The sequence below is a fragment of the Ornithorhynchus anatinus genome, chromosome 2, assembly GCF_004115215.2.
Source record: "Ornithorhynchus anatinus isolate Pmale09 chromosome 2, mOrnAna1.pri.v4, whole genome shotgun sequence".
Classification (NCBI taxonomy): domain Eukaryota; kingdom Metazoa; phylum Chordata; class Mammalia; order Monotremata; family Ornithorhynchidae; genus Ornithorhynchus; species Ornithorhynchus anatinus.
This window is the reverse complement of record NC_041729.1, coordinates 68,214,909-68,234,635: the sequence shown is the minus strand read 5'-3', so window position 1 is coordinate 68,234,635 and position 19,727 is coordinate 68,214,909. Positions and strand designations below refer to the sequence as shown.

The 19,727-nt window shown below is 44.6% G+C and overlaps 1 protein-coding gene and 1 non-coding gene across 2 annotated transcripts in view; both read right to left on the bottom strand.

Moving 5' to 3' along the window:
- Positions 1–1,610: 1,610 nt before the first annotated feature.
- PRKN (parkin RBR E3 ubiquitin protein ligase) overlaps positions 1,611–19,727 on the bottom strand; it is a 1,416,888-nt gene continuing 1,398,771 nt past the window's right edge. Inside the window, exons 11-12 of the mRNA XM_029058315.2 lie at positions 10,820–10,937; positions 1,611–4,785 (exon numbers count right to left, since the gene is read on the bottom strand). Of these exons, the coding sequence (XP_028914148.1) occupies positions 4,676–4,785; positions 10,820–10,937 (228 nt within the window). The 3' untranslated portion in view covers positions 1,611–4,675. The remainder of the gene's footprint in view (positions 4,786–10,819; positions 10,938–19,727) is intronic.
- Positions 18,598–18,734, bottom strand: LOC114809271. The gene has a single exon (XR_003757059.1). It is a non-coding gene; the product is annotated as a small nucleolar RNA SNORA7 (small nucleolar RNA).

Genomic DNA, 19,727 nt, shown 5'->3' with positions numbered 1-19,727 from the left:
TACTCATCACTTGCTTTGGGATTATCTTATTTCCATCTCCACATCACCTTCTAGATTGCTCCTGTTGAATATGCCTTGCGTGTCCTTCACACTTCCTCACCAAACACCTCTGCTCCCTGAAGACTCCTTAGGTGAACTGGGAGTATTGACAGCATCAAAGCAAGTATTAACAGTATTAATAAGAATACCCAATGCGTGCTCGACATTTGAAGCAAGAGTTACAAAATATGATCCCTGTCCTCAAAGACCGTAACATTTCTAACAGGGAGATGATAATCAGCCATTATTGAAATTTCCTTCTCCATTAACACAATTTTCACAACTCACCTTTCATTCTCAACAGCATTCCAAAAACAACGATCACTAGTACATGTACCTAATATAAGAATGTCATGTGAGGAATTGATATGCTTTCTTGATATTGTACAGTTGTAGAATTATCCATCAATTAATAAATCATATTTATGGAGTGCTTACTGTGTGCAGGGCACACTGAACTAAGTGCTTGGGAGAGCTCAGCACACCAACATAACAGGAATGCACAACAAGCTTATAGTCTAGAGGGGGAGACAGACAGTATAAAGAATAAATTATATACTTATCTTAGGTGATGAATCCTGATTTATACTGCGAGCTCCCAGAGGAGAGGACTGTGTATGTTTTATATGCTTTGCTCAGTGCTCAGCATGGCTCCCTGCACTTGTAAACAACTACAAAAGACACTTGGATGGTGGAAGTATAACATTATTAATAGGTATACAATGCAACAAAAGGCCTATGGCATATGTCTATCACTTAATCTTATAAAATAGATTAATTTATCTCTATTGCAGTCTTGGTATTTTAGTCCTCAGTCAAGATAGGTGAGACAGAAGAATATTTGACCCATTGGATAACCACCTCCTGGCAACTCCTGTGTGACCTTGGGCAAGTCACTTACCTCAGTTACCTCATCTGTAAAATAGGGATTAAGACTGTGAGCCCTCTGTGAGACCTTGACTGCACCCAATCTAATTATTTTTATCTATCCCAGCACTTAGTACAGTGCATGGCATATAATAAGTGCTTAACAAATACCATTAAAAATAATGACAATGCTGTGTTAGGTTTAGCAGAAAGAGCACGGGCTTGGGAGTCAGAGATCGTGGGTTCTAATCCCGCCTCTGCTGCTTGTCAGCTGTGTGACTTTGGGCAAATCGCTTAACTTTTTTGTGCCTCAGTTACTTCATCTGTAAAATGGGGATGAAGACCGTGAGCCCCATGTGGACAACCTAATTACCTTGTATCTACCCCAGCGCTTAGAACAGTGCATGGCACATACTAAGTGCTTAACAAATACCAGCATTATTATTATTATTATTAATGATAAGCTAAAGAGCCATTGTGAATTGGATTCATTCCATGGGCTTCAAATTTCAAACCTCCAGAAATTCCAACACTGGGATGAGAATTTGGGACTTACTTAGCAGTGTGGTTCCACACCAAAATTCTAACATTTGCCAAAAAACCACCTCCCAGTGAGATATATTCCTTATATATCCTTATATTCCTTATATCTGTTACTGACCTAACAGATCCTTTTCACTTAAGACAGAGAAAACAGAGAGACATCATCTTCAAGTCCTTTATTGCTGAACACTGTGAAATGCTCAACACTTTGGTACATTGTTCATGCACATTCAGACAGTGTGAAGATAATTGTGCTTGTGATACATTCATGTAGTGGTTTCTTTTTCTTAAAATGTTGGTGAGACATCATTTTGAACCTGAATAGGAATTGTCAAGAAAAACAGTATAAGTGAAATTCTCAAGCAAGACAGCTAAGAAAACTGCTGGAGTTGAGTTAAGGATGTGGTTCAATCCTGTTCAAATCCCTTAATCTACTCCTGATAGGAAGGTACAAAGTATTGGTGCTAGAGATATTGACAAAAAAATCTAGTTGAAAGAAGTTGGTCTTTTAGTCATAAGCAGTGTCAGACTACCTCAGAAGGCAATTGGACACTTGCCTAGGGGCCTGATGGGAGACCTGCTGATTTTTAGGAAGAGAAAGGAGGAAACAAACTCAAATCCCTACTGGTTCTGTTCGTAGGCAACATCATTCAACACACATCCACCATCTCTCAAGTCTCCCACCTGGGCAGGAAGGATTAGGTTTTGGTTCTATCAAAAGCATATTGTGGTCACTACGCAGTCCCTGTCTGTCTGCCCATTGGTTCCTAACATTGCTTGGCATTCCCCACCAAAAGCACCAAAAGGCCCAACTGAACTTATGATTCACAATCCAATGTAGAGCACCTGGTGATGATTAAGAGGCCAGTAACTCTTTTTGCCTCATGCTTATTATTCATGTGCCCATGAGATATTTCAGAATCTTTCCAAGATTCTGGATTACTCTCTGGATTTTCAGATCTGGGAGTCAACAATCCCAGAGCCCAACTCGGAAACCGGAGCCTAGCGGAAACCTGATCTAAAAAACAGATAAATTGTTGCAGTCTTTTTTCTGGAGCCAGAGTAATGCAGAAGCCTCAAGAGCTGCAACTCAGTGCCCTAAAATACAGTACTATCCCTCTCTGTGCCTCTGCAGACACAGAATAAATAAGCTTTAACCTCCAATATATTTGGGTGTCCTGATGTCAGCCTCCTTGGGCTGAATGTCAGGCCAGTGTTCCTGTCCTGGGATTTCATTTACCTAAGTTACTGAGTCAGGTAGGATAATGGTGACTTGCCTCAGAGCTAATTTGAAACCCAAAATGGAAAGAATGTAAAGAAATTTCTGTTCCTCAATCTCTTTCTCTCTAATTCTCAAATCTCTTACCAGAACTCTTCTATTCACTTTCCTCTGCTTCACTGTCACCCTTATTCTGGTCTTTGGCCCAAGTCAAGAAATCTGGTCAAGGCTTCTGGGACAGAATACCTAGAATACCACCAAAGAATACCTCCATGAGATGTTTCTGAATGTTAATGGAATTACTATATCTGATGTTGTTGGAGAACCATGTGCTGATGAAATTTGCTTTCCAGCCCACAGATTTTTATTTGATTGCATTTGATAATTCTCACCATGGAGGTATTTGATTTGAAACTTCTCTTTTGCTCTGTCCTGTTGGACATAGCAATAGGGTTTATGAGACAGGAAGAGGTATGATTCTGGGACTACTGGATCCCCAGAATCCAATCAAAAGACATTATGAAAGAACCTTTTTAAAGTGCTTGTCTGAAAATATCCAACAGCCCCAGATGGCTCAAGACAGTGACATTTGGACAATTAATTACATTGCCTCTGCAGTAACAAAGGAACTGTCATCTCTGAATCTTCAGGGCAGCTCTACAAACAACACAGTGTCCCTGTAAAATCAAGGACTCTCTTTTCTTTCTCTAGCTTTCTTTCTTTCTTCCACTTTTCCACCTACGATCTACCCCTCAACAGAGTTCATCATCTTCTAATTTGTGACTCACTCTAAAAAATCACCAAGACATTTTTCTCTCATGGGATTGATTGCTTCTGGAGCAATTTTGGGTTGTGTTTATTTTACAGGAATTTTAACGATGTCTAGTCAAGCCACAGATTCCAGTGAGCATGTTTCAGATGCTCACCTTGGTGCTTTGCTTTGTGGGTATAGCTCTGCCCTGCAGAATATCCATTTTTTCCGAAGTCAATAACAATTTTGTTGGCAGTGCAGCAGCAAAGATAGAGCTTTAACATCCTATCCTTTCCCTTTTCATTTTCTCTGCCCAGTGTTAGCACCAAAAAGTCCATGGAAACCCTGAAGAAGATTTCTTGTGATCAGATCTGATGATATGAATATTTGAATATCCTGACTTCATAGTTGGTATTTAAATAATGCTGCCTTAGTAACACTACAGTTTGTAATCCAATCTCACTTTAAGTTTGCAAGTTTCTAACTTAGTTTAAACGTTCACAATGGGTTGAGCTTTCACCCTATAACTTAAAAACATGTCTACATTCAAAGTGACTTTTAAACTATCTTTAGCTGTTACAGTGAAAAACTAAAGACAGCAAATGTTTTTTAACCAGGTAATTTACAATGTTGTTTAATGGGTGCAATTCTTGACAGCCAAAACACCTATTTATCAAACAGCTTTTCCCTTGCTTTGGACACTGTAGAATTCTGTGTGCAATGGCATTCTCTCAAAGAAATGTATAAAATGCTTTAGTTAGCAAAACAGAGACACATCTTTAAGAAAAAATCCAGTGCAGTTCAATTGTAACAAACCCAGTGGTATAAAATGGACCTAAGAGTTCACTCCAAACACATCCTTGGCTCACCGAACCATTGTTACTGCTGCTAAAATAGAATAAATGAAGCCAGAGGAAGTTAGTTTCAAGGGGAACACTAGTCTAAAAAATCCACCAAGAAATGAAACTACACTCAACTACCTTTTGGCACAGAAGTAACAGTCACGTTGAAATGCCATCAGTAAACAATACTGCAACACTTACATAAATCTATCCAGTGATATGTAAAGATGGAATTTCTTCCATAATTCTCTCTGATAGACTATTAGGAAAAAAACCCCTTGCAGTTGAACCAGCTTTTTCAGGGGAGAAAGAAAACTAAGCAAATAGCAACAGAACTATAGATGTTTTGTGCTCTCAATCCCAGTATTAAGATTGCCAGTGGAGAGCTTTACTGCTCTTAATTTTACTCCATGTCTAGTCAAACCAGTGATCTCCCATGCAGTTGCGATTCCATTCCAATCCACAGTTCCAGCACCACTCAAATTTGCACTGAGGCTGTGGGCATTTCATATGCATGCATCCTCCTGGAGAGACAGAAAGAAGGACATGATCCTTGGCTATATGGCAGTCAGTCAACTGTATTTACTAAATGCTTACTGTGTGTGGAGGACAATACTAAGCGTTTAGGAGAGAATACTATAAACAGACACACTTCCTCCCCACAATGAGTTTATAGTCTAGAGGAAAATGACACAAGTATTCATGTATACCCACAATACTGGACATTCCCAAGCACTTAGTACAGTGGTCTGCACACAGGAGGTGCTCAGTACAGACTATCGATTGAAAGATGTGCACTTCCTAGAACGAGTTGTCTACACTCGCTGCCTTGAATTCCTCAATTCCAACTCTCTCCTGGATCCCCTCCAATCTGGCTTCCATCCCCTCCACTCTACAGAGACTGCTCTCTCAAAGGTCACCCATGACCTCCTTCTTGCCAAATCCATTGGGTCCTACTCTATCCTAATACTCCTCGACCTCTCAGCTGCCTTTGACACTGTCGACCATCCCCTTCTCCTCCACAGCCTATCTCACCTTGGCTTCACGGACTCCATCCTCTCCTGGTTCTCCTCTTATCTTTCTGGCCGTTCATTCTTGGTCTCTTTCGCGGGCTCCTCCTCCCCCTCCCATCCACTAACTATAGGGGTTCCTCAAGGGTCAGTTCTTGGACCTCTTCTTTTCTCCATCTATACTCACTCCTTTGGTGAACTCATTCACTCCCACAGCTTCAACTATCATCTCTATGCAGGTGACACCCAAATATACATCTCCTCCCCTGTTCTCTCCCCCTCCCTCCAGGCTTCTATCTCACCCTGCCTTCAGGACATCTCCACCTGTATGTCTGCTCGCCACCTAAAACTCAACATGTCCAAATCTGAGCTCCTTATCTTCCCTCCCAAACCCTGTCCTCTTCCTGACTTCCCTGTCACTTGGACGGTACAACAATCCTTCCCATCTCTCAAGCCCGCAACCTTGGTGTCATCCTTGACTCAGCTCTCTCATTCACCCCACACATCCAATCCGTCACCAATGCCGGACGGTCTCACCTTTACAATATCACCAAGATCCGCCCTTCCTCTCCATCCAAACGGCTATCGTACTGGTACAAGCTCTCATAATATCCCGGCTGGATTATTGTGTCAGCCTTCTCTCTGATCTCCTTTCCTCCTGTCTCTCCCTACTCCAGTCCATTCTTCATTCCGCTGCCTGGATCATCTTCCTGCAGAAAGGCTCTGGGCATGTCACTCCCCTCCTTAATAACCTCCAGTGGTTGTCTATCAACCTCTGCATGAAACAAAAACTCCTCACTCTGGGTTTCAAGGCTCTCCATCACCTTGCTCCCTCCTACCTCTCCTCCCTTCTCTCTTTCTACTGCCCACCCCACATGCTCCGCTCCTCTGCGGCTCACCTCCTCACTGTCCCCCGTTCACGCCTACCCCACCATTGACCTCTGGACCATGTTCTACCGATGTCCTGGAATGCCCTCCCTCCTCATCTCCACCAAACTAACTCTCTTCCCCTCTTCAAAGCCCTTCTGAGAGGCTCACCTCCTCCAAGAGGCCTTCCCAGACTGAGCTTCCCCTTTTCCCTCTTCTCCCTCTTTGCTCCCCCTCCACCCTCTGCTCCCTCCCCCTTCCCCTCTTCACCTCCCCTCAGCTAAGCCCCCTTTCCCTCTGTTCCTCCCCCCTCCCTTCTCCCTTCCCTCAGCACTGTGCTCATTTGCTCATTTGTATATATTTTTATTACCCTATTTATTTTGTTAATGAGGTGTACATCCCCTTGATTCTATTTATTGTGATTATGTTGTCTTGTTTTTGTCGGTCTTTCTCCCCGGATAAGACTGTAAGCCCGTCACTGGGCAGGGACTGTCTCTATCTGTTGCCAAATTGTACATTCCAAGCATTTAGTACAGTGTTCTGCACATAGTAAGTGCTCAATAAATACTATTGAATGAATTTACATAATAATAATAATAATGTTGGTATTTGTTAAGCGCTTACTATGTGCCGAGCACTGTTCTAAGCGCTGGGGTAGACATAGGGGAATCAGGTTGTCCCACGTGGGGCTCACAATCTTAATCCCCATTTTACAGATGAGGGAACTGAGGCACAGAGAAGTGACTTGCCCACAGTCACACAGCTGACAAGTGGCAGAGCTGGGATTCGAACTCATGAGCCCTGACTCCAAAGCCCGTGCTCTTTCCACTGAGCCACGCTGCTTCTCATTTACATGACCACCTTCTAGTCCATCAATTAACTGCTAAGACTGATAAGAAGGATAGGGACTGAATGCATCTGAGTAGATCTTGCTTTTCTTTTTTTTTAATATGCTTCATTCATCCAGCGCTTAGAACTGTGCTTGGCACTGAGTAAGCGCTTAACAAATGCCATTATTATTATTATTATTATCATTATTATTATTATTGGAAGGTGCAGGTATCACTCAGAATCCATTCTTCATTATAAAACACCAACCAAACTGCTACCATGGTAGTACAATCACTTATCCTATCCCAACCGGGATAACTACATCAGCCTCCTTGCTGACCTCCCAGCCTCCTATCTCTCCCCACTCCAATTCAAACTTCATTCTGCTGCCCAGGTCATTTTTCTCCAAAAACATTCAGGACATGTCACCCCACTCCTCAAAAAACTCCAGTGGTCACCCATTCACTTCCGCATCAAACAAAAACCCCTTACCATTAGCTTTAAACTACTCAATCATCTTGTCCCCTCCTACCTCACCTTATTTCTCTCCTACTACAATCCAGCCCACACCACGCTTTGCTCCTCTAATGCTAACCTTCTCAATATGCCTCAGTCTCATCTATCTCATCGCTAAACCCTCACCCACGTACTGCCTCTGGCTTGGAATGCCTTCCCTCCTCAAATCCAATAGACAATTATTCTCCCCTCCTTCAAAATCTTACTGAAGGCACATCTCCTCCAAGAGGCCTTTCCTAAGCACCCCCCTTCCTCTTCTCCCACTTCCGTCAGCAATGCCCTGACTTGCCACCTTTGCTCTCTCCTAGCCCTATAGTACTTATGTACTTATCTGTAATTTATTTATTTGTATTAATGTCTGTCTCCTCCACTCTAAATTGTAAGCTCATTGTGAGGAGGGTCTGTATTTATTGTACTCTCCCAAGTGCTTAGTACAGTGCTCTATATGCAGAAAGCATTCAATAAATACGATTGAATGAATGAATGAAAAGACTGTAAGAATTTGTTTTGTGAACACAGAGGGTTGTTCTGTACTACATCTCATGTTTCAGGGATTATTTGCTCTTAAAACAGATCTCACTATTCTTTGCTACCTCATTTTCAAATTTAATCAATCATCAATCTACTATATTTATTGAGTGCTTAGTGTGCGCAGAGCAATCATTCAATTAATCAATAGCATTTATTGAGCACTTACTTTGTGCAGAGCACTTTACTAAGCACTTCGGAGTACAAGAGAATTAGCAAGCCCATTCCCTGCCCATAGAGAGCTTATAGTCTAGAGAGGGAGATGGACATTAATGTAAATAAATACATAATTGGTAATATATAATTTAAAGAAATGTACATAAGTGCTATGGAGTTGAGGTTGGGGCCAATATCAGATTCCCAAGGGCACAGATGATGCAGAAGGAAGAACGAGCCAGAGAAAAGAGGGTTAATTTGGGGGAAGGCACTGTACTAAGTGCTTGAGAGAGCACAGTCTGATAGAGTGGGAAGACACATTCCCTGCCCATAGGATTTAAGGCATGACTGGTGTCCCTTTTCAAAGTAGTTTTCTTGGAGAAGACTGTAAGGCCATTTAAGTGCTGCACATTCAATTGAAGATCAATCACTGTGTAGTGTTAAGACTTCAGTGAAGGTTATAATTTTTCTTGAGGATACAGAAAACATGAGTCATGATTGTGTGCTGTCTACAGTATTTTAGTTGAGCTCTATCTTTTATAGTAGGTTTTCAGAAAAGACACTGGCATTTTAAATAGGATCAATCCTACACAGTTTTCAAATTGAGTTTATTTTGTGCAGAGCACTGATTCTCTTGAATGATTTTTTTTCAAGGGACTTGTCTCATATTGAGCAGTGGGATACATACAAGGTTGGACATTGTCTGTGTCCTACATGGGGGTTCACAGTCCCATTTTCAGATGAAGTAACTGAGGCACGGAGAAGTTAAGTGATTTGCCCAAGATCACACAGCAGAAGAGTAGCAGAGTCAGGATTAGAACCCTGGTCCTCTGACTCCCAGCCCTTGCTCTTTCCACTAAGCCGGGCTACCTCCCTGATTCAGAAAAGTGTTTTGTGTGGGAATTTTGATGGAATCATTCCAATAAATGCCCAGTTGTTTCTTCCACATTATCAGTTGAGACCTGCCCTAAAAAACACTTAAAACACTTCTGGTGAATTCAGAGCCCTGTTAATGCTGCAAAATTTTGTTACTCATTGAGAATTCATTGTGAATTAAATGAAGAATAAAACTGGATATAATTATTCCCTGAAGTACTTTGAAATAATTCAGCATAAAGTACAAATCTTATCTCCAAAAGGTTGTAATGTTTTAAACTGAATTTTACTTGCAAAGTGCTATGAATAAACTGATCTTTAGGGACATATCTAAACCCAATTATCACTTGAAATGATGCTGTGTAAAGCTTAGTGGTACATGATGAATTGAGCCATCATTTTAGAGATGAGGGATGTCAACATTATGAAAAGAGTTGAACTGAATGGAAATGACAGGAGCAGGACAGAATCACCCCAAGGGCAAGGAATTGCATGGGAACCAAATGGAAATACTGTAGACTCTCTTTATAATGACTCTCAAAAGACAGAGAAATCATTAATGTTATATATAGATAAATGCTGCCCAAAGCTTACAATTCATGGACAATTTTCTATCATCTGGTAGTCACTAATGCAGTGGCGATAGGCTAACAGGGATCAGATCTGCTGAATATATCAATATTGGGTAATTCAGGATTCTAACTCATGATACTAGCTGGTCTGTAGAGATAAGTAGAGCAAAAACAATAGGGAAGATCAGGAGATGACTGTGTCCAGAATTTAGTGCCAGGACTTTGGCAACGTGCATCTCTGCCAGTCTGTACGTCCCACATAGACAGAGTGCATGTCCCACATAGTGCTCCCAATCTCAATCCCCATTTTACAGATGAGGTAACTAAGGCACAGAGAAGTTGAATGACTTGACCAAGGTCACACAACAACCAAGTGGCAGAGCAAAGGATTAGAACGCAGGTTCTTCTGACTCCCTGGCCTGTAAGAGAAGGGATAAAAAAGAAGGCCTTGTTTCTAATGCTGGGCTCCACATCTTGTTTGCTGTGGGAGCTTAATTTCTCTGTATCTCAGTGTCCCTATCTATAAAATGGTGATTTGATACCTGGTCTCCCTCCTACTTGCAATCTCCCATATGAGATGGGGATTAGTGTCTGACCTGATTATCTTGCTTGGCACATATTAAGTGCTTAACAAACCCTACAGTTAACAAATGGCATAAGGTGGAGTCAGTTTGTGCATATGCACCTGCCATCTAAACCAAGGAGTACTGCATTCATTCATTTAATTGAATTTACTGAGTGTTTACTGAATGCAAAGCACTGTATTAAGCACCTGGGAGAGCGTGGTTTAGTGGAAGAAGCATGGGCTTGGGAGTCAGAGGTTCTAATCCTGGCTCCACCATTTGTCAGCTGTGTGACTTTGGGCAAGTCACTTAACTTCTCTGGACCTCAGTTACCTCATTTGTAAAATGGGGATTGAGACTGTGAGCCCATGTGGGACAAGCTGATAACCTTGTTTCTACCCCTGTGCTTAGAACACTGCTTGGCACATAGTAAGCACTTAACAAATACCATTATTATTATTATTGTTGTTATTACAATATAACAATAAACAGACACATTTCCTGCCCACAGTGAGTTTATAGGCTAGAGGACTAGGTTACAGGGAGATCTTCCCTCGAGGCAGGGTTTGGCAAGGACACTGGAGATCTAGCTAACTGGAGAACTGGTTAAGATCCCTGTATCCTTTACTGCAGACTCACCATTTTTCTCTACCGGAATTTGACAATGAGGGCACGGCTTCGTCGTTTTCTTGATTGTGTCTTTGGAAGCCTCTTCCCAACGGGCTCGTTCTGCTGCTTGCTCATCAACCGAGTAGCCCTGTAGAGGAGAGATAAATGGGAGACATAGTTCATTCATTCAATCATAATTTTTGAGCACTGTACTGAGCACTTAAGCAGCTTGGATCAGTGGAAAGAGCACGGGCTTGGGAGTCAGAGGTTGTGGGATCTAATCCTGGATCCACCACTTGTCAGCTGTGTGACTTTGGGAGAGTCACTTAACTTCTATGTGCCTCAGTTACCTCATCTATAAAATGGGGATTAAGACTGTGAGCCCCATGTGGGACAACCTGATTACCTTGTATTCCCCCCAGCGCTTAGAACGGTGCTGTGCACATAGTAAGTGCTCAACAAATGCCATTATTATTATTATTATTATTATTACTAAGAGAGTAAAATAGAACAATAAACAGACACGTTACCTGCCCACAGCGAGTTTACAGTCTAGAGGGGAGGAAAGACATTAACATAAACAAATAAATTAGAAGTATGGACATAAGTTCATTCATTCATTCAATCGTATTTACTGAGCACTTGCTATGTGCAGAGCACTGTACTAAGCACTTGGAATGTACCATTCGGGCAACAGATGGAGACAATTGCTGCCCAACAATGGGCTCACAGTCTAAAAGAGGCAGACAGACAACAAAGCAAAACATGAAGTCAGGCATCAATACCATCAAGATAAACAGAATCATAGGTAGTAATAATTATTATAATGTTGGTATTTGTTAAGTGCTTACCATGTGCCAAGCACTGTTCTAAGTGCTGGGGTAGATACAGAGTAATCAAGTTGTCCCATGTGAGGCTCACAATCTTAATTCCCATTTTACAGATTAGGTAACTGAGGCACCGAGAAGTTGAGTGATTTGCCCAAAGTCACACAGCTGACAGGTGACGGAGCCGGGATTAGAACCCATGACCTCTGACTCCTAAGCCCATGCTCCTTCCATTGAGCCATGCTGCTTCTCTAGCAAATGGAAGTAATAAATAATACATACAAATATACACTAGTGCTATGGGGACGAGAAAGGGGTAGGGCAGAGGGAGGGAGTAGGGGGAATGGGGAGGGGAGGAGGGGCAGAGGGACAGGGAAGGCTCAGTCTGGGAAGACCTCCTGGAGGAGATGATCTCAGTAGGGCTTTGAAGAGGGGAAGAGAGATAGTTTGAAGCATGTGAGGACGGAGGGCATTCCAGTCAGGGGTAGGCCATGGGCCAGGGGCTGATGGCAGGACAGGCAGGAACGAGGCATAGTGAGGAGGCGAGCAGCGGCAGAGGAGCGGAGTGTGTGGGGTGGGCTATAGATGGAGAGAAGGGAGGTGAAGTAGGAGGGTGCAAGGTGATGGATAGCTTTGAAGCCAGTAGTGAGGAGATTTTGCTTCAAGCAAAGGTTGATAGGTAACCACTGGAGATTTTTGAGGAGGGTAGTGACATGTCTTAAGTGTTTTTGTAGAAAGTTAATCCAGGCAGCAGAATCAAGTATAGACTGGAGTGGGGAGAGACAGGAGGATGGGAGATCAGAGAGGAGGCTGATGCAATAATCCAGTAGGGATATTATGAGAGCTTGTACCAGCAAGGTAGCAGTTTGGATGGAGAGAAAAGGGTGGATCTTGGTGATGTTGTGAAGGTGAGACTGGCAGGTTTTGGTGACAGATTGGATATGTGGTGTGAATGACACAGCAGAGTCAAGGATGACACCGGGGTTGCAGGCCTGTGAGACGGGTTGGGCTTGTAGTGCCATCCACAGTTACAGGGAAGTCAGGGAGAGGACAGGGTTTGGGAGGGAAGATAAGGAGTTCAGTCTTGGACATGTTGAGTTTGAGGTGGTGGGTGGACAACCAGGTGGAGATGTCCTGAAGGCAGGAGGAGATACAGGCCTGGAGGGAGGGGTAAAGAACAGGGGAAGAGGTGTAGATTTGGGTGTCATCTGAGTAGAGATGATAGATGAAGCTGTAGGAGCGAATGAGTTGGCCAAGGGAATGAGTATATATAGATGGAGAACAGAAGGGGGTCAAGAACTGAGCCTTGAGGAACCCCTACAGTTAGTGGGTGGGAAGGGGAGGAGGAGCTCGCAAAGGAGACCTAGAATGAACAGCCAGAGAGATAAGAAGAACCAGGAGAGGACAGAGTTCGTGAAGCCAAGGTTGGATAAAGTGTTGAGGAGAAGGGGATGGTCAACAGTGTCAAAGGCAGCTGAAGGGTCAAAGAGGATAGATTAGGAGCCATAGGATTTGGCAAGAAGGAGGTCGTTGGTGACCTTTGAGAGGGCAGTTTCGGTGGATTGGAGGGGACAGAAGCCAGATTGGAGGGGGTCCAGGAGAGAACTGGATCTGAGGAATTCAAGGCAGTGAGTGTAGATGTCATCCTTGGAGTTTGGAAAAGAAGGGTAGGAGGGAGATAGGACAATAACTGGAAGGGGAAGTGGGGTCAAGAGAGGGTATTTTTAGGATGGGGGAGGCATGGTCATGTTTGAAGGCAGAGGGGAAGAAGCCGTTGGAGAGTGAATGGTGAAAGATGGAAGGTAAGGAGGGGATGAGGGAAGGGGGGGGGTGATAGCTTTTATAAGATGAGCAGGAATGGGGTCCAAGGCACAGGTGGAGGAGGTGGCACTTGAGAGGAGGGAGGAGATCTCTGAAGATACTGCTGGGAAGGATGGAAAAGTAGTAGAGAGGGTTGAGAGGTGGGGATGGAGAAGTGGGAGGGGTGACTTTTGGGAGCTCAGACCTGATGGTGTTAATTTTTCACAGTGAAGTAGGTGGCCAGATTGTTGGGGGAGGGGGAGGAACGGGGGGCCTGAAGAGAGAGTTAAATGTCCAAAACAATTGGCGGGGGTGATGGCCATGGGCCTCGATGAGGGAAGAAATATAGTTTTGTCTGGTAGAGGAGAGGGCAGAGTTAAGGCAGGAAAGGAAAAATTTACAGTGAACAAGGTCGGTTTGGTGCTTAGACTTTCACCAGCAGCATTCAGCAGCTCGAGCATAAGAGCGAAGGAGGCGGACAGTGGCAGTGATCCAGGGCTGTGGTTAGTGGAGCAAGAGCGACAAAGGGAAAATGGAGCAAGTGAGTTGAGTTGAGCAGAGAGGGTGGAGTTGAGAGCAATAATCTGATCAACAAGAGTGGGTAGAGAGGACAGGGAGCAAGGTACAGCGTGATACTTTGAGAGAGATGGATGGAGTCAAGAGAGTGGAGGTCTCTGTGGGGGAGTAATACAGATTTATTGGTGGGGGGAGTATGAGAAACAATGCACGTGAGAAGGTTATGGTCAGAGAGAGGGATTTCAGAGTTGGTGAGGGTGGAGATAGTGCAGCAGTAACAGATGATGAGATGGAGGGTGTCCAAGTTGGTGAGTGGGCGAGGTGTGGTGGAGCAGGAGGTTGACAGAGTCAAGGAGTGATAGAAGGCGGTGGCAAAAGAGTCACTGGGTACATCCATGTGGCTGTTGAAGTCTCCAAGGATCAGAGTGGGCAAGGAAAAGGAGAGAAGGAAGGTGAGAAAGAGGTCAATGTGGTTAAAGAAGTTGGAGGTGGGACCAGGGGGACAGTAGATGACAGCTACAAGAATCTGGAGGGAGTGGTAGAGGCAAATAATATAGGCTTCAAAGGAAGGGAAGGAGAGGGAAGGGGGAAGAGGGATAGTGTGAAAGGGGCATTGGGGTGCGAGAAGGAAGCCAACGCTTTCTCCTTTCCTAGTGAGTCTGGTGGAGTGGGAGAAGGAGAGACCACTCCTGGAGAGAGCAGCAGAAGAGACTGTGTCCTCTGGGGTGAGCCAGGTCTCGGTAAGGGCGAGGAGGAGGAGAGAGCGGGAAAGGAACAGGTCAAGAATGAAAGGGAGCTTACCTATAATGTACAGGGATTCCATAGGCCACACTTGGCAGCAGCTGTGGAGGGAGGGGAGAGAGGGGGAAGGGTGCAGGGGGTGGGGAGGGTTTGGATGGGAATGAGATGGTGGGGACCTGGGTGGGGAGAGGGGGATGAGGGGTGGAGAAGAGACAGGAGAATTTGGATGGGATGTGGGTGGGGAGGAGGTAACGGGAGGGGTTGGAAGGAAGGGGTTTGGTGGGGAACAGTGCAAGGGGAAGGGGATGAGGATTGGTGCTGGTAAAGTGGGATTCTTGGTGGGGGGGAGGAGGGGAGGGGATGGAGGAAAGTGAGGGAAAGAGCTGGGTGGGAAAGGGGAAGGGGAAAGTGAGGATTGGGAAGGGCAGATGGGAGCTGGGGAGTTGGAAGGTCTTGGTGACATCAGTGAGGTAAATGACAGCACTAAGATCAGTTAACTCCTCCTCCAAAACTGGTGATGGTGGTGGAGGAATTATGTGGAGGAAGCAATTAAGAGAGTGAATACACTGAGTCAATTTTGTTGGTTTTATGGGATTTGTTAAATGCTTACTATGTGCCAGGCACGGTACTAAGCACTGGGGTAGATAGAAACTAATCAGGTTGCATATAGTCCCTATCCAACAAGAGGCTCCCAGTCCTAATCCCCCATTTTACATATGAGGTAACTGAGGGAAAGAAAAGATAAGTGACTTGCCCAAAGTCACCGAGCAGACAAGAGGCAGAGCCAGAATTAGAACCCAGGTCCTTCTGACTCTACTAAGCCATGCTTCCGTCTGGCTTCCATCTGGCTTCCATCTGGTTTCGGTCCCCTCCACTCTACCGAGACTGCTCTCTCTAACGTCACCGATGACCTCCTTCTTGCCAAATCCAATGGCTCCTACTCCATTCTAATCCTCCTTGACCTCTCTGCTGCCTTTGACACTGTCGACCATCCCCTCCTCCTCCATACCTTATCTCACCTTGGCTTCACGGACTCTGTCCTCTCCCGGTTCTCCTCTTACCTCTCTGGCCGGTCATTCTCGGTCTCCTTCGCTGGAGCCTCCTCCCCCTCCCATCCTTTAACTGTTGGAGTTCCTCAAGGGTCAGTTCTTGGCCCTCTTCTGTTCTCCATTTACACTCACTCCCTCGGTGAACTCATTCGCTCTCACGGCTTTGACTACCATCTCTACGCAGATGACACGCAGATCTACATCTCCGCCCCTGTCCTCTCCCCCTCCCTTCAGGCTCGCATCTCCTCCTGCCTCCAGGACGTCTCCACCTGGATGTCGGCCCACCACCTAAAACTCAACATGAGCAAGACTGAGCTCCTCATCTTCCCTCCCAAGCCCGGTCCACTCCCAGACTTCTCCATCACCGTGGATGGCACGACCATCCTTCCCGTCCCGCAGGCCCGCAATCTCGGTGTCATCCTTGACTCGTCCCTCTCGTTCACCCCACACATCCTATCCGTTACCAAAACCTGCCGGTTTCACCTCTACAATATCGCCAAGATCCGCCCTTTCCTCTCCACCCAAACAGCTACCTTACTGTTACAGGCTCTCGTTATATCCCGGCTAGACTACTGTGTCAGCCTTCTCTCTGACCTCCCTTCCTCCTCTCTCGCTCCGCTCCAGTCTATTCTTCACTCCGCTGCCCGGCTCATCTTCCTGCAGAAACGATCTGGGCATGTCACTCCCCTTCTTAAACACCTCCAGTGGTTGCCTATCAACCTCTGCTCCAAACAAAAACTTCTCACTCTAGGCTTCGAGGCTCTCCATCACCTTGCCCCTTCCTACCTCTCCTCCCTTCTCTCTTTCTACTGCCCACCCCGCACGCTCCGCTCCTCTGCCGCCCACCTCCTCACCGTCCCTCGGTCTCGCCTGTCCCGCCGTCAACCCCTGGGCCACGTCCTCCCGCGGTCCCGGAATGCCCTCCCTCCTCACCTCCGCCAAACTGATTCTCTTTCCCTCTTCAAAACCTTACTTAAAACTCACCTCCTCCAAGAGGCCTTCCCAGACTGAGCTCCCCTTCTCCCTCTACTCCCTCTACCGCCCCCCCTTCACCTCTCTGCAGCTTAACCCTCTTTTCCCCCATTTCCCTCTGCTCCTCCCCCTCTCCCTTCCCATCCCCTCAGCACTGTACTCGCCTGCTCAAGTGTATATATTTTCATTACCCTATTTATTTTGTTAATGAAATGTACATCGCCTTGATTCTATTTAGTTGCCACTGTTTTTACGAGATGTTCTTCCCCTTGACTCTATTTATTGCCATTGTTCTTATCTGTCCGTCTCCCCCGATTAGACTGTAAGCCCGTCAAAGGGCAGGGACTGTCTCTATCTGTTGCCGACTTGTTCATTCCAAGCGCTTAGTACAGTGCTCTGCACATAGTAAGCGCTCAATAAATACTATTGAATGAATGAATGAATGCTGCAGGGGCTAGAAAAATGATTAGCTTTCCACACATTAAACTTGTGTTGGGCAGGGAACATGTCTGACAACTCTGTTGTACTGTATTCTACCAAACGCTTTGTTTGGAACTCTGCACATAGTAAGCACTCAATAATTACCACTTATGATGATACTGATATAGTATTTTTAGGTGAATATTTTCACTTTTCAAGTTAACATACACATACCAAAGTAAGGTTTGTGTATGGCTGACAATTTGGTGAGGCTGAATAATTACAAATAACTACACTGTACCTGTGAACCAGGTTATCTTCTGTCTACCCAAGTGCTTAGTACATAGTAAGCACTTAAATACCAGAAACACTCCATATTCACACCACCCTCAGCCTAACAGCACTTATTTACATATTCATAATTTATAGTAAATCTGTCTCCCCCTCTAGAAGCTCATTGTCTGTTGATTTGCTTGTTCATTTATTATGGTATTTGTTAAACACTAACTACGTGCCAGAGAGTGGTAGACTCTACTTGTCTACCAACCCTGTTTGACTGTATTCTCCCAAGCACTTAGTACAGTACTTCACATACAGTAAGCACTCAATAAATACCATTGATTTAGTTTGGTCTCGTGCAGAAGGAGCCTCAGGCTTTCCAGGATCAGAAGTCAATAATGAAAAGACCAACTCTAGTGGAAGCCCACTTGATTTAGGAAAGACTCCTTTGATCAATTTAAATCTATTATGTCATCATCATCAGTGGCATTTATAGGGCACTTACTATGTGCAGAGCAATGTACTAAGCGCCTGGGAGAGTATGATACATCACTGTAACAGATACATTCCCTGCTCACAACAAACTCACAGCCGATTGGGGGAAAGAGACATTAATATAAATAATTTATAATATATAATTTAAACATATGTCCATAACTGCTGTGGGGCTGAGGGTTGAAGGTGGGGTGAATAGCTAATGCTCAAAGGCCACATATTCAAGTATACGGACTTCTATCAACTCTGCTGTATTGCACTCTCCAAGTGCAGGAGAAGCTGCATGGTCCAGTGGATAGAGCGCAGGCCTGGGCATCTGAGGGAGCTGGATTCTAATCCTTGCTCTGCCACTTGCCTGTTGTGTGACCTTGGGTTAGTCACTTAGCTTCTCTGTGTCTCGGTTACATCATCTGTAAAACGGGGATTGAGACTGTGAGTTACATATGGGACATGGCCTGGGTCCAAACTGATTAACTTGCATCTTGTCTTGTGTTATGTCGTCAAGTTGTTTCCGACCCATAGCGACACACTGGACATATCTCTCCCAGAACACCCTGCTCCCCATCTGCAATCCTTCTGGTAGCGTATCCACTGAGTTTTCTTGGTAAAAATATGGAAGTGGTTTATCATTGCTGCCTTCCGCACAATAAACTTGTCTTCGCCCTTGATTCTCTTCCATGCCTCTGCTGCCCAACATGGGTGAGTTTTGACTTGTAGCAGATTGCCTACCACTTGTTAACCACTGACCAAGCCAGGAATGGAATGGGTAGGCTCTGCTTGACTCTCCCTCCCGTAGCCGAGACTGGTAGATTACTAGAAACTCTCCAGGTGCGACCCTGAGAGGGGAACTTATATCTATCCCAGTGCTTAGTGCAGTGCCTGGCACGTACTTAGCATTTAACAAATACCAAATGAACAAGCACATCAACAGAAAACGCTGAAAGGAGCGGGAGCCAGGTAAAAGGGGGTTTAAACGGGAAAACCCCCTGGGAGGAGATGTGACCCTAATAATGCTTTAAAGGTGGAGAGGGTGGTGGTCTGGCCTGAGATGAAATCAGGGCACTGGGAGGAAGCTGGGGCTTAGAGGAGCCGAGTGTGAGGAGTGGGTTGTAGTAGGTTCTATGCCTGTTCATTCATTCATTCAATTGTATTTATTGAGTGCTTACTGTGTGCAAAGCACTGTACTAAGATCTTGGAAAGTACAATTCAGCAATGAATAGAGACAAATTGTAGGGCTGTATGTCTCCAGAATGTGCTTTAGACAGCCTCTGGCTTCAAATTCCTCTCTGGTTGATTTGCCAAAACTACAAAAACCTTGTGTGAGTGGGAGAAAAATTGCTCTTCTGTTAGCATGTAATCTTGGGGAAAATAACTGCATAATATTTTTTCTTAAGGTATACATCGCCACCTAGTGTAGCTACCTAAAATATGCAATTTTCCACTTTGGAATTCCAGCTACTGACAAGGCATATTTTCACAGAGATGAAATAGTCCAGGGGATGATTAAAAGTTCCTCCAACAATATATTTCCACAATTTTCCCAGTTACTGAACCATGGTACAGTGTATTCATGGTATCTTATTTAGACAAATTTACATTCATCTTATTTAGACAAATTTAGCTTTTGAAATAGCATAGCAAGTCCATTCAATCAATATTTTTGTAATGATACTATTAAGCATTTATTATGTGCCATGGCTCCCTCCGGTTATTATCTCATCTCCCGCCAACCTTTCTTTTGCAAACTCCTTGAGTGAGTTGTCTTCACCTGCTGTTTCAATTTGTTCCCCTACAATTCACTCCTTGACCCACTAGAATCTGGCTTCCGCCCCCTTAACT